We start from the raw sequence: 16,899 nt of genomic DNA on the forward strand, positions 1-16,899 counted from the left end.
TAGGGAATCATGCTTTCTTAAAAGAATCACAGTTTCTTAAGTAAAGCTTTCAGAGAATAAATATACACTTGTTTTGTAATGAATTCATTTGATTATCATTCAGCTGTATAAGGCATGTAAAGACAACCTATAGTTGTTAAAATGTAACAATGAATCATTAGTACTTAAGTTTATATCAGCTCAAGTTTGCTCGGTGTGGATGTATTGTTCTGTCCCAGTTATATGATTCAACCTTGAAGGGAAAGGATACTGTTTTTTCTAACGATGTGTTTGCAAGGGTTGTTTAGGAATATAACAGTCTCCAGGAGAAATCAGAAAGATGGTTTAATAGTAGATAAGGTCTGAGTAAAGTGATTAGAGTAGAGTAGAGTAGTGTATGGCCATCCGTGTACTAGAGGTAGTGTGTGTCTAATGCCTGCTGTGATTTTGGCAAACCAATAAGGCCACTACAAATCACATATGGATCTAATAAACTCGGGTGCGACATGTATGTAGACTGTACAATGACACCTATTCAATTGTAGGCTACGACGCACAAAAGCGGAGAAGAATAAAACGTCCTCAGCATGCGCTAGTGGCAAACAAATCGAGCAAGATGAATCATACTTTGGCAATTGTGGTTTTTATGTGTGCTGAAAAAAGAGGAAGAAGCGAAAGAGGAGAATAATGCGGTCATGGCTAGGGAATTGGCATGCCAATTTTGCAAATGGAGCTGGAGGTAAGTAGTTTTCAGCTTTAGCGTCATGTTGTGCTGACCAATATGCCATTTCATGTTGCATTTTTATTGGCTAGACAGTAGACGTAGGTTGTAGCAGCAAACATACTGTGAGATGGACATGCTACATTTTTGGCACTGTAAGAAAATCGCAGGCTATCTTTGGTTGCAAGACCACCGTTTAGGAGCCACGATTGGTCATTTTTTTGTCTGGGACAGTCTAAAATAATTTACCGACGATAATGCAGTGGTCTCAAACGCAGCTCCTGGAGGGCCACTGTCCTACAGAATTTAGCTTCAACCAGCACCAACTCCGCTTCCTGGAACTTTCTAGTAATCCTAAAGACCTTGATTAGCTGGATCAGGTTGGAGCTAAACTCTGCATGGCAATGGCCCTCGCAGGAACTCAGTTTGAGACCACTGGTGTTCTCTAAGAGTTCTTTAAGATAGACCAGTAACCAAAGGTTTCAGGAATGCATGCAAGGTTAGAGTAACATGTAAATTGTTAGGGTATAAGATCACTCGTTCAATCGTGGAACGTTTTTTGCTGTGTTCTGTACTGGTGGCACAAGTTGGACCCATGTTGGCAGCTTTTTGGATGATTGAGCATGTTGAATAGGCGGCAGAGCCCGTAGATGAGAGAAATCACTCTGATTGGCTGTTCAGCTTTTTGAACCAGTGCACGAGAAGAAAAAACAGAAATGATGAAAGCAAGCAAACAGCAAAGTTGTTTACGGTTTGTATATCTGCAGTCTTAGCTATTTCCCTTTTTTGAATGATGAATACAGAATACTCCCACCTGCTGGTATGAAGAGTTATTTCCTCTCATGAAGACGTAGAATGTTTGTGCTAATTGGCACAAAACTTTTTGGCCCAGACGCAGATGACATGAGGCGACACCACAGTTGGCTTTCATCTCTGCTAGTACTTTGATGTCAGTTTAGTGTGACTTTTAGATTTGAGTGATAAGTCAGACTAGAGGTTTTAGTATGGTTCAGTGAAGTGTTTGGATAGACTAGTAACTACAGGTTTCTGTGTGTGTTCAGAACGAATTTTAAAATCTTGTAGTTTGTGATCCTCAGTCGTTTGGTGTATGTCCAGTTTTTTTTTAAACAAACATTAAAACAAGTGTATGATGCATACCCCTGGTTTCACAGACAAGGCTCAAGTCTAGTCCCAGACTAAAATGCATGTTTGAGCTGTTTTAACTGAAGCAACTTGCACTGACATGTATTAAAATATGTCACTGCCATTGTTTTGTCTCAATATTCTCACCAGTAATGTTTTTTTCTAAGGCTCGTTTATAAAAGCGACTTAAATGCCCTAATTGAACTAAGGTCGAATCCTTGCTTAGTCCAAGCCCTGTCTGTGAAACCGAGCCCTAGTGTTTTAAAATGTGTTCAGATCTGTGTAGTGTATTCCAGCCTTAAGCTGAATGCAACGCGGTTAGGTCAGACTATAGCTAGACGTTTTAGTGGTGTATGTTAGATGTGTGTTTGGTTTGTAGGTTATTCAGTAGAAATGTATGTAATGCAGTTCAAGCTGTGAGGGGGGCTGGCTTGAGAAGTGTGAGCGGGTTTGCGTAATAAAGATGAATTGTTAATACAGAAGATGGGGCTCCAGGCATGAATATATCTGCAGGAAAATAGGCCAAGAACTCCTCCTCTATCTTACCATAGTTGTGAGGATGTACTTGTAAAATGCTGATGTCATTCCCAACTCTGACGCCTAAAAGGACAGGCAAGAAGAAAGAGACATTGAAAAGATTTCATTGTGTGCAAATGAGAGAGATTTTTTTTGTGTGCTAATTGACGAATACAGCACTTAAGCAGAATCATGATATTTATAGTATCTATACAATAAAATGCAGGTATTTTGAACAAAGCTGAATTGCAAGGTGAGAGATTGAGGTGGGCGAGGACAAGAGAATGAATGAATGCGAAATGAGCCAAAGCAACAGCATTTAGATAATGTGACTGTATGCTTACCTTTTTCAGTATAAGGTAAGAAATAGATGCATTAGCATCAATAATTATTGTAGCTATTTTGTCATCACGAATCTCCTTCAGTAAAGGCGTGGGGTCAAGGTTGTCATCCAGCATCCTGATTGACAGCGTCTCTCGAGAGATCAGAAAACGCCTTATCAGCTCCTCCAGTCTCAACAGACCTGCGGGGAAGAAAGCGAGTTGTTGGCCCGAAAGCATATGCATCATACACCCAACTGGAATTAAGGGGCCAAATTTGGCTCCATGTAGTGTACCTGATATGGTTTGTGTCTGAGGTTGTTTGTAAACAGCATGCATCTGTCCGTTTGCAACACTGCTGTGAAGAAAGTGAGTCGGTGGCAACACAAAGCCCAGTGAAAATGTAAATAACTAGCTGCGCTCTCAAGGGAGCCTGCATGCACAGAAAGAGCCAGTAAAGCCAGTGCCAAACTTTAATTAGCTTGAGGGAGGAGAGAAATCAATGCTCTCCACACACTTCATTCTCTTTCTCTTTCTCTCAATACCTCCCCTTCTTCTGTCTTTCCTTCACTGGTTTCTCTCGTTCATTCTGATTTTCGGTCTTTCTGTTCACTTCATTCCACTAAATGTGTCTCTTTCTCGATATTTCACTGTCTTATTCCCACAGCTGCATTATAAAGTGAACTCAGATCTTCTGTTTTCCACCAGAGACCAGTGCTGTGACAGTCTGAAACAAACATTATCAGACCCAGACCAGCCTTGTGTTTAATGACTCATGTGTAACAGTGACTAGAGCTCTGTTCCAAAACCTAGCGAGCTGCCAGCATTGTAGGACATCAAAGGCCTTTTCCCAATGCAAAACCTGTTCTAAACGGTACCCATTTAATTATTAGATGCCTAAATTCTATGGCAACAAGAAGGAAACCCAGAATTGCACTGAGCTCATTGAAAATCCACCCAAATTTAGGTTTAGATTAAGGTTTCATTAATGTGTTTTAGGGAATAAATACATCCAAGATGGTGGACAATGCAAGAAAGTTGATTATATATAAACTTTTCTAAAAGTGGTGATGAAAATAGTTCTGTTTTATATAACAAAAAAATATCTAAGTTTTAATGTACTATTTGTTTTTATGCTTACTAAGATATGGTAATTTTCTGTGAAAATTTTACAGGCAAAAAGATCCATTGTCAAGTGAAGTGATGCATGAAGCATTGCTCGGGTCACAGAAGTCACTTTCAAACCAAGCATGATTTCCCCACGCAAATTTTGCATTAAGGCCCCGATATACTCACTGCAAATTTCTTTTTCGACCTTCATTTAGGGGTAAAACAAAGTTCAAAATACGTGACCAGCAATATACTGCACTCTCAAAAAAAAGAGTACAAAATTGTGGCCGTCACTGGGGTGGTACCCTTAAGGGTAAATTTTTTTACCTCTTAAGTCAGGGGTTGGCAAGTTCGGTCCTAGAGAGCTGATGTCCTGCAGAGTTTAGTTCCAACTCTACTAAACCATCACAGTATAAAACACATGGCTCCCAGCATGCATTGCAGCATTAAGTATGTCACCATTGTTGAGATTCATATGTTGATTCTTGATATGTGTGTGCATCTTAACTTTTTCCCCCCTAGAATGTATTTAAAAATTAGAATTCAGAATGCCTGATATGTGGCAAGAAAGTATTGTTGGTGAATATTATTTATTAATAGTTTTAGTCAGTGATGAATTCAGTTAAACATTTTTCTTCATGATAATTTTTGTTTAAGGCTTCTTTTGATTTGAACAGATTATGTGTTTTGTTAACACTGTTACAAAAACCACAAACTCACATAAAAAGCCAAGAGTCAAACTGCCCAACTAAAGGAAACACATTTTCAATAAAACCAAAATCTAAACCTCTGTTAATTCTCAATAAGAGCTTCTATAGAAGTCTTTCAGGGTAGGAGCCAAACTCTGCAGGACAGCGACTCACTAGGACCCAACTTTCCTCCTAATGGTTAATTGTAGGGATAATGGTACCCTAAGGACCAATTGTGTCCCTTTAAAGGTACAGTTATACGTTTTGTTCCCCAAGGAACAAAATTGTACCTCCACTGTACCTTTTTTTCTGGGAGTGTGTTAGCAAATATCTGATGCTGCCCACACTGCTGAGAGCGAAGTTTAGCTGAATATGTAAATATGTGCTGCATGCAACAGAATTGAGAAAACATCAAGCATTTTTTTATAAAGCATAAGAAAAGCATCTGATAATAGCAAAGCGGATATGTTTTTCACAATCTTTGCAATTCAACACGTCACGTTTATTTATATAGCACTTTATACAATAGATTGCTTAAAATAAAGCAGCTTTACCATATTTAACATGAAAAACAGTGTCATAAAAAACGTAATTTTCTACTATAAAGCAGCTCTATAGGGTGTTCATGTTTTTACTTGCGGACATTTGACCTTGAACTCCAAACAAAGTTTGTTTTGGCCTGATTTTGTTCGAAATGACATCACATCAGTAATCCATTTAGCTTGAAGTATACTGGGGTCTTTAGGTTCAAGTTGGTCAACATGGCAAATGACCTACTTGAACCAATTGATAAATCTGCATTGGGAAATATTACGCCCTATGCAAAATACCTGATTGCACAGATGCAACATGCTTATGTCAAACTCTGATGAAATCAATTGTTGGGCAAGGTTTTCTATGTGAACATGTGCTAGACTGACATATTTGACCGTTGTTCTTGTGTCTTGCGTCCTTTGGTGCATCTCTCACATGACACCGTGTTCTAAAAACGTTGTGCTCAAGTTAAAAGTAGTTCAACTTTTAAAAAACACCTCTCTATACCTTGCATTTTTCATTCCACTGCCCTCTGTCTCAGCTTTTTAATGCAAAAGCGTGTTCTGTGTGAATAACCACTTACAATGCTACTTATGTAGAACGTAGACAGTAAGGTAGCTGGCTAAGTTTTGGAGAGCTTATGAGTGCAGGAGCAAAAATCACATGGTCAAATTCTGCTTTGATAAAGACTAAGAATGTGTTTACGCAGTTCCTTTCATGCTTTTTCAGTCTGACAAGAGGTCACCAGAGAAAAATAGTGTGTGCCATCAGACGACAGTTTCATAAATGAAAGGCAATGAGGTTCCCTACAAAATCCCTGCACACAACACACATGAAAACATTTGTGTCAAAACAGGCTTGCGAAATTGCTTTCTATCTGTTTAACGAGAAGCTGTAGCGCAGCAGCGAGCCTCTCTCCATCTCTTGCCACCATTTTAAATGAGCTTGATGAGTGGCAAGTTGCACCTACTCTGCTGCCATAGCAACCATAGTGCAGCCAACTGGGTCAGAGCTGAGCGTTATGTAGCGATGCCCTCTCTGAACACATGAACATCTAAATGCACAAACACACACATGCACATACTCTGCATACATAGCGGTGTCTCGCACATTAACACGCGCAGCAGGGTGGAGATTTATTCTCAGATAACGTTAACGTTATGTTGTCCAGTGACATGCTGCGTAATTGCCCAGCAGTATGTTTTATTGGCACAGCTACCTATTACAGCGAAGTAATTGTTAGTGCTTGCAGTAAGGAAGCACTGCAGTGTCATTATCAGAGTCTGTTCTCGAGAACTTTTTTGTAATTTCATCTCGCTCATCAGCCCGGAATGCATATTATAACTTGAGTGTTTGCTGAGAGAAGATGATTGATTGGCCCGATGAAGTTGAGGAAATCAATTTAAATGTTCAGATTTCTTTAAGGCCCGTGGAAATTTTTGTTTTTGCTTGAATGGAAAAATGTATATTTTAAATATAAGTGTCATTATGCATTAAAGTGTGTGTTGCTCTCCACGTGGGATAGTTTACATATTCAAGCTCGAAGGAAACTGGACCAGCTGATGAGCAGAGCAGAGGTTTTTGGACTCACATTCGGCCTTAGCGCAGACCAGACTAGCCGATGGGTAGCTGAAGGAGCGTAGGATGGCTCCGATGGCAAGGCTCAGATCCTCGTTGCTAGGATACAGAGTCACAGACGCAAAGCGCAGGTAAGGAAGCCGCGGAGTCTCTTCCGGACCTATTTTGATATGCGGAATCTGAGAGAGAGCAGTTTAAAGAACAAAAGGAAAGAGATTATGGTTAGTGAATTAACATGAAATTAATGAATGTGGAATATTTAAATGAAGCTCACCTCCTTTTCCCCACAGATGTGACTGACTATGGAGCCCGAGGCAGGACTGGAGGCGGGGCCAATCACAGAGACCACGCCCTTTGGCAGAATCTGGCACACTACGACAAAAAAAGTAGAGTATTTAATTCTTCAAATCCACCCTGTTTGCCTTTCTGAGTCACTGTAAAGTTCTTTTTGTGTTGTGTGCGTGGATTTTTTTTTATGTATGACTCACTCGTATCTGTAGTCTCATACTGAGAGTCTTTCTGGAGTTCAAATATGTCGACCTCCACGCGAGCGCGGGCCGGGCCCTCCATCACACTGTTGATGTTCTCGCGTGCTAACGCTAAAGCTAACCGCTCCCCTCGCCCACAAACAGAGCTGTCATCCAAAATTGCAGCTAACGGAGAGAAGGAGAACGAGAGACAGAGCGAAAAGTTATATAAATGTAATATATAACAACCCTCCTAATTTAAAATCACCCATTTAAAAGAATCAACTACCATGTCCAACAATAATAATAATAAAGTCAATAATAACTTTTTTTACATTTATCTAATATTATCTAATGTAAGAACTTTGGTTATTATTTGTTACAATTACGTGCTGGCAATGAGCTCACGGAGACGAGGAGATCAGGAAACAGGAACTTTTAATAATAAAACTCAGGAACACACTTAGACACGTCAAACATGAACGAGAACCGACAAACACAGAAGGAGAACTGAGAACTAAATATACAGGGGCAAACGAGATAATGGGCAAGACACAGGTGATAGACATTCTTAATTAACAGGACACAGGTGATGGAATTAACTCATAAGGACAATGGCGGGAAAACTGAACAAATGTGACATGTGACAACTCAGAACACAAGCAAAACAGACTAGACATGTGACATTACGCCCCCTCCGAGTAGGCGCGTCCTCGCGCTGTAACGGGAACATCTGAGGAGGGAGGGTGGGGGCTCAGGAGGAGGGCGTGGAAACAGACAGGAGAACCCGAAACAAAGAAAAACAGTCCAACAGAAAGAACAAGTCCATGGGGGCGTGGAAGGAGGGAGGAGCCAGTGGGGAGCCTGGAGCAGGAGAAGCCAGGTGGTGTGCCAGAAACCAGCCAGGATGAGGCCCCAGGGCGGAGTCGATGGTGGGAGGAGCCATGGAGGAGACGACTGGGAGGTAGACGACACCCTGGGGACGACCAACGGAGAAGGAGCCAGAGATGGAGCCGATGAGCCCCCGCGAAGCTGATGGTCCAGGAGACCGGGGTGGCACCGCAGCGACGAGCACCCGAGGTGGAACCGGGAAACTAGAGGACAGCGGCTGAACTGGAGGGACTGAGGACAAAGGCGGAGCTGAAGGGAAGGCGGAGCCAGACAAAGCCGCAGGTGAAGGCCGGTCGACGACTGATCAAGGCGGAGCCAGAGAGACGAGGGAGCCCGGAGAAGCCGTATGGCCGAAGGTGTCCGGTGGAGCCAAGGGAGGGAGGAGCCAGGGAGGCGATGAAGTGTCGACGGGCCGAGGCAGAGCAGGGGGCACGGAGGCTGGAGGCGGAGACAGAGGAACCTCAGTGCCGGACAGAGCTGGTGGCCTGAAGACACTAGGCGTGTCCACATAGTGTGTGGGCAGAGCAGAGGGGCGGAAGGACAGCAGTGAAGGGAGGACTGAGGAATAGACCGACTGAGGAGGTGGGAGAGGGAGGCTGGGTGGGACTTCAGAGGCAGGAGACACCGGAGAAACAGGGGTCTTAGGGAAAACAAGAGTCACAGGGAAAACGTCACCAAAAAAGTCTATCAGGTCTACCTCAAACACATTCCTCAGTTCTTCTATATAGCTGCCAGTAGCTTCCTGCAACTATCCACTGCGGCGGTGTTGTGGGCGGGGCTTTCCTCCCAGCCCTCGAACTCCACAATAACTCCCTCCGCGATGTACGTTGCCGGCTCACGCACCTGGTCAGACCTTGTTGGTGGTCCGGGCTCCGCGGCGATGACACACTCCGTCCTTGTCCTCGGTACGGGCTCGTCACTCGCGGGTGGCCGGTCCCCACGGTCTGCGGGGGGCTCGGGCAACTTCTCCGTTGCATCACTCGCTGGTGGTGGTGGTTGGCTGGTCTCTGGCAGTGGTGGAGTGGGACTGGTACCGCTGTCCTCCTCAGCGGGGGCCGATGGTGAGTAGCGAGTTGTTGGATACCAGTACCCACTCCACGAATGCACCGAAATCCTCCTTGGGACCACCCGCTGAAACGCAAGCCTTCGACCGTTCGCTCAGGCCGGCATAGTAAAAAACACAGAGCGAGCGGTCTGGGAAGTGCGTCTGCCACGCAAGGTCCAAGAAGTCCCGTGTATGCGCTTCCAGCGGACGGTCTCCCTGCTCCAGGCAGAGCAGACGAACAGCGGGAAGGGCCATGGGAAACAGGAAAAAAACTCAAAGAAAAGAGAAAAACACCACAAACAAAAAACGGTTTCGGTCGGTTCTTCTGTTACAATTACGTGCTGGCAATGAGCTCACGGAGACGAGGAGAACAGGAAACAGGAACTTTTAAAAATAAAACTCAGGAACACACTTAGACACGTCAAACATGAACGAGAACCGACAAACACAGAAGGAGAACTGAGAACTAAATACACAGGGGCAAACGAGATAATGGGCAAGACACAGGTGATAGACATTCTTAATTAACAGGAAACAGGTGATGGAATTAACTCATAAGGACAATGGCGGGAAAACTGAACAAAGGAACATGTGACAACTCAGAACACAAGCAAAACAGACTAGACATGTGACATTATTAGTGGTTCTCAGCTGGTGGGCCACAACTCCAAAGGTCTGTTCTAATTAGGTCACAGGTCAGTTAGAAAAATATTCTAAATGTAAATAATAAAATTTGGTAACACTTTATTTTAAGTTGATGTAGTTACATGTTAATACATGTACTTACTCCAGTAATAACAGTAGATTATTCATAATATCAAGTAACTATAATTATATGAGTAAGTAAAATGTAAATACGTAACCTTAAAATAAAGTGCAATCTAAAATTAATCTAAACGTGTACACTACTGTTCAAAGGTTTGGGGTCATTTAAAAATAAGTAAATAAAAATTCCTTTATTCATCAAAGAATCCTAATAAATGTATTTCCACAAAAATATTAAGCAGCACAGCTGTTTTCAACATTAATAATAAAAATATTTTTTTCTTGAGAATCAAATCATCATATTAGAATGATTTCTCATGTGACACTGAAGACTGCAGTAATGATGCTAAAAAAAATCAGTTTTGACATTGCAAGAATAAATTACATTTTAAAATATATTAAAACAGAAATCAATTATTTTGAAGTGTAAATATATTTTACAATTTTACTGTTTTTACTGTATTTTGATCAAATAAATGTGGCCTTGGTGAGAATAAGAGACTTAATTAAAAAACATGAAAAAATCTTACTGACACTAAACTTTTGAATAATTGTGCATAGTTAGAAGAACAGCAAACTTTTAAAAGGTAGGAGAAAAAGTTTTATTTTGGCAATATTTTGGTTCTTATTCTTGAAAACCATGAACAAAACTTAAAATTCAAGGAACATTTAGAGCAAAATATTACATTTTCCTATTCAACTGATGAATCATTTTGTTGGGCTTATGCAGTACAAAGTAATACATTTCAAAGATTGTAGTTAGGTTTAGTGCAATAAAATGTTGTTACTTTGTTGCCTATTGATTTCCAATATTAAATCTGGTTCCTAAAGCAAAACCATTTGAGAACCACTGGTTTAGAGATTTTCACAGACATACAGTGGGCTTGTCGACCACAGATTACAAGTCTAAATGTGTGCGACTTACCCATCCGTACAGATGACAGAACAGGGGTCTGGCTCAGGGAAGAAGGCGGCATGGTAACCACGGTGACTAACAGGAAGCGGAAGTAAATCGACAGCAGGAGCGCTGGCAGTTCCGGCATCTTCTACCGCTCCTCATGGAGATGCCTTCTGCTGCCTATAGCACCCCCTAGATGAACACATAAATGAGATTAACTTTATTAAAAATACACCCTACTGAACAATTCCACTAAAGATACATTTCACAGCACACTCATTGTCCTTTTGTGACAACTTGCCCCGGTAGTTGATAGCCACAAAGCAATTTATTAGGTAACAAAAATGTAACTTCATTGTTGTAGCTACTGTAACGACCTGACTTGTTTCGACCTGACATTTATGAAACATTTCCTTGTCCTGAGAACACAGTTCACCCTTTGCCTGAATAACGCTAGTGTGGTTTATGTTCACTTGTTTATTCAGCAGACATTATAAAACTGCAAAGATAATAAAACTTACATTTTAGTTTGAAGAATAAAATTCTTCAAGGGTTTTGAACTAGATTTTGGAAACCAACATACAAAACTACTGCTTGGTAAACAAAGATTTCTTTAATTTTGGACCTCCAGTGACAACTTGCCCTGGTCTGCCCTTTACCATCAATTCTTTAGGACATACAGTATACACTACCAGTATACACTACTACTCTTATTCTGACCACATTTATTCGATCTACATTTATTTGATCAAAAATACAGTAAAAAAAGTAGTAATCATTTATTACGATTTGAAATAACTGTTTTCTATTTTAAAATATTTTAAATTGTAATGTATTCCTGTGATGGTAAATCTGAATGTTCAGCATCATTACTGCAGTTTTCTGTGTCACATGATCACAGAAATCGTTCTAATATGCTGGGACCGAGATGGGTCTTGCGCATGTTGCCCACTTGAGTCCCACCTAGTGACAAGTGCAATCCTATATGAAATCCATCTGGGCAATTAACATGGGTCCCCTATGGAACCCACGGACAAACCTATATGGGGCCCATTTTTCAGCCCATTTCATACCAATATGGACCCAAAATACAGATGTTGGCTGGGGCTGATTGGGTTTTCTTATTAACATCGATATTGAAAACAGTTATCATTTTTTCAGGATACCCTAAATAGAAAGTTTAAAAGAACAGCAACTATTAGAAATCTTTGTGTGCATTCTATTCTTGCTGAATAAAATGAATTAAATAAGTTGACAGAGGTGTGTGAAGCATCATCATGAATTAGGGAATCTTTTGCTTTTTTTGCTGACGCAGGTCACGCACGTCCCTAAGAGCAGCACGGGGAAATCACAGGCTCATACAAACACCTGATGTATCTGATTCACACACACTGTCTCGCACACACACACACAACTCAAAGCAATCTCTGTGAACTCTGACCTTTACAGACCTAACAAGATTTATTTGACCACAGGGAAGAAATGATGGATGTACTTCTCCTCCCTCTTTCTTTGTTCATCTCTCCTCCCCCTCTTTCTTTCTTTCTCTCAGTCACTTTGGATGTGTCAGCAGGGCACGAAAAGTGAGAAAGAGAGGAAATGAAATGAAACAGCGTGTGTGTATACCCAATTGAAGAACCCATTATTGTCACACTATAATTATTGCATGCAAATACTAATGACCAGTGTCGCAAATACAAATCTAAAGTTCACACCCGCTGTTTTGCATATGTGCATGGCTGAATAAAACCATACTTGGCAGTCGGCAAGTAAACTGTAAAATCTAAATTATTTAGGGGAGAGGGTGGGAGCGCAAAAGAAAGAGGCGACCAGAAATGAGGAGAGGGGGACTGAAACAAAAAGCAGGGTAACGAAAGGAGAACAAAGAATGAGAGAAAGAAAAAAGAGAATGAAAGACAGAGAGAAAAGGAGACATTGAGAGAGAATATGCTTGAAGAGGGAGCCCTCGGGGAAAGGGAGGAGTAGATAGCAGGCTCTTCATTTGTTTCTTCTTCATCTTTGTAAGTAAGAAGTGAATCTGACAGTTATAATAATAGCACAGTGATTCATTCTCCTTAATTGATTTGGATTGTGAAATGAGAGTGCTGGATGCAAGCGTTGCCAGTACCAGTTGATACGGACACATTAAGATGTCACCAGGCTTCTGTGAGACGAAGAGGAAGCATTTCCCTTCTTATCTTTGCCTTTTCCACTTGTGGAAAGATTCCAGAGTGGAGGCAGGAAAAGACACCCGCAATGTGTCCCTCCTGGCACTCCATGGGCCGAAAGCACAAGAGCTTGATAAAACCGTCAAAAGCCATCTTCATCAGGGGTCTGAAATCATCAGTGAACACAAACACGCTGGCGTGTTGAGGGGCTATTTCACTAAGAATAAATTGCACTCAATGACGATGCCTTTTATTTGCACACGCAATCTGAGCTGTTTTAGTACCCCATTTACTGAAGTAAAAATACAAACCAGGTAACGCCGCAAACATACCCACAATCCCTCTTGCAGGTGGGTTCTGAGTGCTTGGTTTGGAGGATTCAGAAAACTACTACAATCTGTTACACTTTACTGAAACTGTAAAACATTCCTCTCCAACATTACACAGTTACACACTGTTGCTAACAAAAACTAAAATTAAACTATTTGTGAAAAACAGTTGTCACTGAATTTTTGTGTGTAACATAACTGAGAAAAGTTGAAACAAAAATAAAATGCATTGATCATCCCAGAACTAAAACTAAAAAATGGCCACAATTTCATTTCAGTAAAACCTAGTATAAAATTTGAAACCTTTACAACCTCCCTTCATTAAACATGAAAATTCCACAGAAAAAATAGTAGAATGTGCTGAGGAATTTAACACTCCTTAATTAGTTAATTAATTTTCATGACATGGATTTTTTTATTACTGCAGTGACACAATGACTTTGTCAATCAGTGATTGGCTCTTTCATTTAGAAGGGGGTACTTATAAAGCCATATTGCTCGTTGCACTTTCTCCCATTCATGAGTGAACCGTCTTTCTAAATTTAACGTTATTGACTGTATCTAGTGTAGACAGCGTCAGTGATGGTAATGGGTTCTACTTTGCTTTTGACGCTACATGGCACTCACAATCGGTGTGGGCAAGTGTCAGCCGTTTAAGGTAGGGTAGGTAATGTTTTTCACAAACACTTTTTGTTATACTGGTTGAAACTCTTTTCTCATCTTGATAGCAATCAATAATAGAAGTGGTCTAAATATTTAAAAAATATTCATATATCTTTTGTAGAAGAAAATATTCATCCAATCAGTGCATTCTGTCCGAATGCATTGATAGGATGTCCTACATGCCTGTTAACCTATGTTTTCCACATAGACATCACACGTCATCAGGGCGTTTCATGAGACTATGCAGAGTTGTATACAGACAGTCACAAACAACAGTCACGTTTTACAGTTTCTCTTAAAGCAAAACAACAAGCTTATGCTACATTCACGCCATGTCGTAACTACCGTAATTAACTGTGGCAACCTGTAACGTTCTACTTGGAGCTGTTCACGTCCTTAAACCTGGATTTGTGTTTTTTATGGCAACACTATCAAACACCATAAAATAATAAACTGAAACTAAAATAACTCTGAAAAATCTAAAACTAAATTAAAACTAACAATGATAGTGTAAAAAAAGAACAAAAAACAAACCAAACTAAAAATAAAATAGAAATATATCTATTTTTTTTGTTTACAAAACTTGTAAAAACGATCCCCATCCTTTTTTCACTCTGTCAAAAACACTCAGTTTCAAGGGGCATTACCTCAAGAAAACATCCATTGCTGTGATATGAACTTCATTGCACTGTATACACAGCATGTATGATGTGTTTTGATGTTTGAGACGGCCAGCGCTCTAAAATGTTTAAACCCAAGTCAGAAGAAAATAAACCAACTGAACCCTCAATTTGCAACAGTCTGCTTCAGCATGATAATTCCTCACACTTGCTCAAATCTATTATCTATGTATCATTATAAAAACTATTATAACTTTTCAGACTGCTTTAATTAATTGATATTTAGAAAAACTGGCAGCATGTTAAGAATAATTAAGAAAAAAATCTGTTGTGAAATGAGATGAACAAATGCAAACATTCTTGTTAAATTGCAAGCATGTTTTTAAAAATAAAAATGCATTTCTGTTAGTTTGAACTTTTTGAAAGGGACAGTTTTTGGAGGTGCAGTTTGTCTACATCCAAGGACAGAACAACACCGGGTCTTACTTGACATCTTAGGATTTGTTTTACGACTCCTTTATGACCTTTTTGGATCTTCAAAGTTTTAGTTACTTGGATTTTCAATGGAGGTACAGAAACCTCTGAGGTTTCATTAAAAATGTCTTAATAATGACTTAGTCTTATGGGTTTGGAATGACATGATGTTGAGTAAATGATGACAGAATTAAAAATTTTGGGTAAACTATCCCTTTAAAGGGTTAGTTCACTCAAAAATAAAAAAAAATTCATTAATTACTCACCCTCATGCCGTTCCACACCCGTAAGACCTCCGTTCATCTTCGGAACACAAATGAAGATATTTGTGTTAAAATCCGAAGGCTCAGTGAGGCCTGCATAGGCATCAATGTAATTTACACTCTCAAGATCCATTAATGTACTAAAAACATATTTAAATCAGTCCATGTGAGTACAGTGGTTCAATATTAATATAATAAAGCGACGAGAATATTTTTGGTGCACCAAAAAAAACTAAATAACGACTTATATAGTGATAACCGATTTCAAAACACTGATTCATGAAGATTCGAACCGTTATGAATCAGCGAGTCGAATCGTGATTCGGATCGCGCGTGAAGCCGCCAAACTGCTGAAATCACGTGACTTTGGCGCTCCGAACCACTGAGTTGACTCGCTGATTCGATATGCTCTGAAGTTTCATGAAGCAGTGTTTTGAAATCGGTTATCACTATATAAGGGGTGTGCAGAGGACAATCGCGATATCATTTCAGAAGGGTGGAAAGCAAAAATAAACTGGGGAGTTAGATTGAAATATATAACTTACATTATGTTAATGCAAAGGACCTAAACTTCTTCAGGAAAGTGGATCTCGAGGGCCAGAGTTAGCCAGCCCTGCTCTTATACAGTATCTCACAAAAGTGAGTACACACCTCACATTTTTGTAAATATTTTATTATATCTTTTCATGGGACAACACTGAAAAAATTACATGTGTGTGTGTGTGTGTAATAATATAATAATGACTTGATAATGGCTGTGTGTTGAGTTATTTTGAGGGGACAGCACATTTACACTGTTATACAAGCTGTACACTCACTACATTGTAGCAAAAGCGTCATTTCTTCAGTGTTGTCCCATGAAAAGATATAATAAAATATTTACAAAAATGTGAGGGGTGTACTCATGTTTGTGAGATACTGTATGTGTAATATCAAAGACATTAAGATTTTCCATTTCATGACACTTTTAATGTAAATGCAGTGCAATTTAAGCACATTTAGAGCTTGGTTAAACTAAACTGGCAGATGGTTAAGAAATAAGACTTTTTGGGCTGTAATACCACTTTCAAAAGTGGCATACTGAGTCTTCCCTCAATGGGCAAATCAATCAGAAACAGCTTGTCTCACCCTAATTCTCTCCATCTCTTCTTCTGTCAGTTGATTCAGAGTACTTTCGCTCTCCTCTGACAGTCTTTCAGCGGCGCTGCGCTTTGAGCCTCTTACTTTGTCCTTAACCCACCCTAGAACATACACACACATGCTCCTTCTCACTTCAACAAAGAGAAAATCCACCAGCTTGACAGTTGATCCTTCCTTTTTCTTGCCTCCTTCTGATCCTAGTACATGTCTCTTTGCATTTCCACCAAACTCTCTCACACGTTCACACACACACACTTTTCCGTGCTTTTGGAAAGGGGGGGGGGCTGTTTCCACTAGCCGTCCTTTTTGACAACATGGGTCACTGATGCTGTTCACACATAACACACAAACACCCGTCCATGTATGTTTTGACAGATCTGCTCTCCGACATTGACAAGGCCTACCCTAAGGTGCAACACAAACATCTGTGTCAAATCCAGATTCGTCACAGACACACACGAGTACACGGATGAGCGTATGGACGAGTGATCGGCGCAGGCCTTGGACTTTGTTCACAGGATGCTGACTTACCTCACAGCAGAGAGCAATTCACTCTCTGCCCACTCACAGATAAACACCATGCAAT

At 40.4% G+C, this 16,899-nt stretch overlaps 1 protein-coding gene across 1 annotated transcript in view; it reads right to left on the reverse strand.

Moving 5' to 3' along the window:
• The window catches only part of grik5 (glutamate receptor, ionotropic, kainate 5), a gene marked incomplete at its 3' end in the record, with an annotated part of 31,136 nt that extends 20,320 nt beyond the window's left edge, over nt 1-10,816 (reverse strand). The window contains exons 1-6 of the mRNA XM_079838051.1: nt 10,684-10,816; nt 7,079-7,243; nt 6,865-6,962; nt 6,604-6,769; nt 2,704-2,882; nt 2,390-2,443 (exon numbers count right to left, since the gene is read on the reverse strand). Coding sequence (XP_079694177.1) covers nt 2,390-2,443; nt 2,704-2,882; nt 6,604-6,769; nt 6,865-6,962; nt 7,079-7,243; nt 10,684-10,801 — 780 coding nt within the window. The 5' untranslated portion in view covers nt 10,802-10,816. The remainder of the gene's footprint in view (nt 1-2,389; nt 2,444-2,703; nt 2,883-6,603; nt 6,770-6,864; nt 6,963-7,078; nt 7,244-10,683) is intronic.
• Between the last annotated feature and the right edge of the window lie 6,083 nt (nt 10,817-16,899).

Source organism: Gobio gobio (genome assembly GCF_949357685.1).
Source record: "Gobio gobio genome assembly, chromosome: 15".
NCBI lineage: Eukaryota > Metazoa > Chordata > Actinopteri > Cypriniformes > Gobionidae > Gobio > Gobio gobio.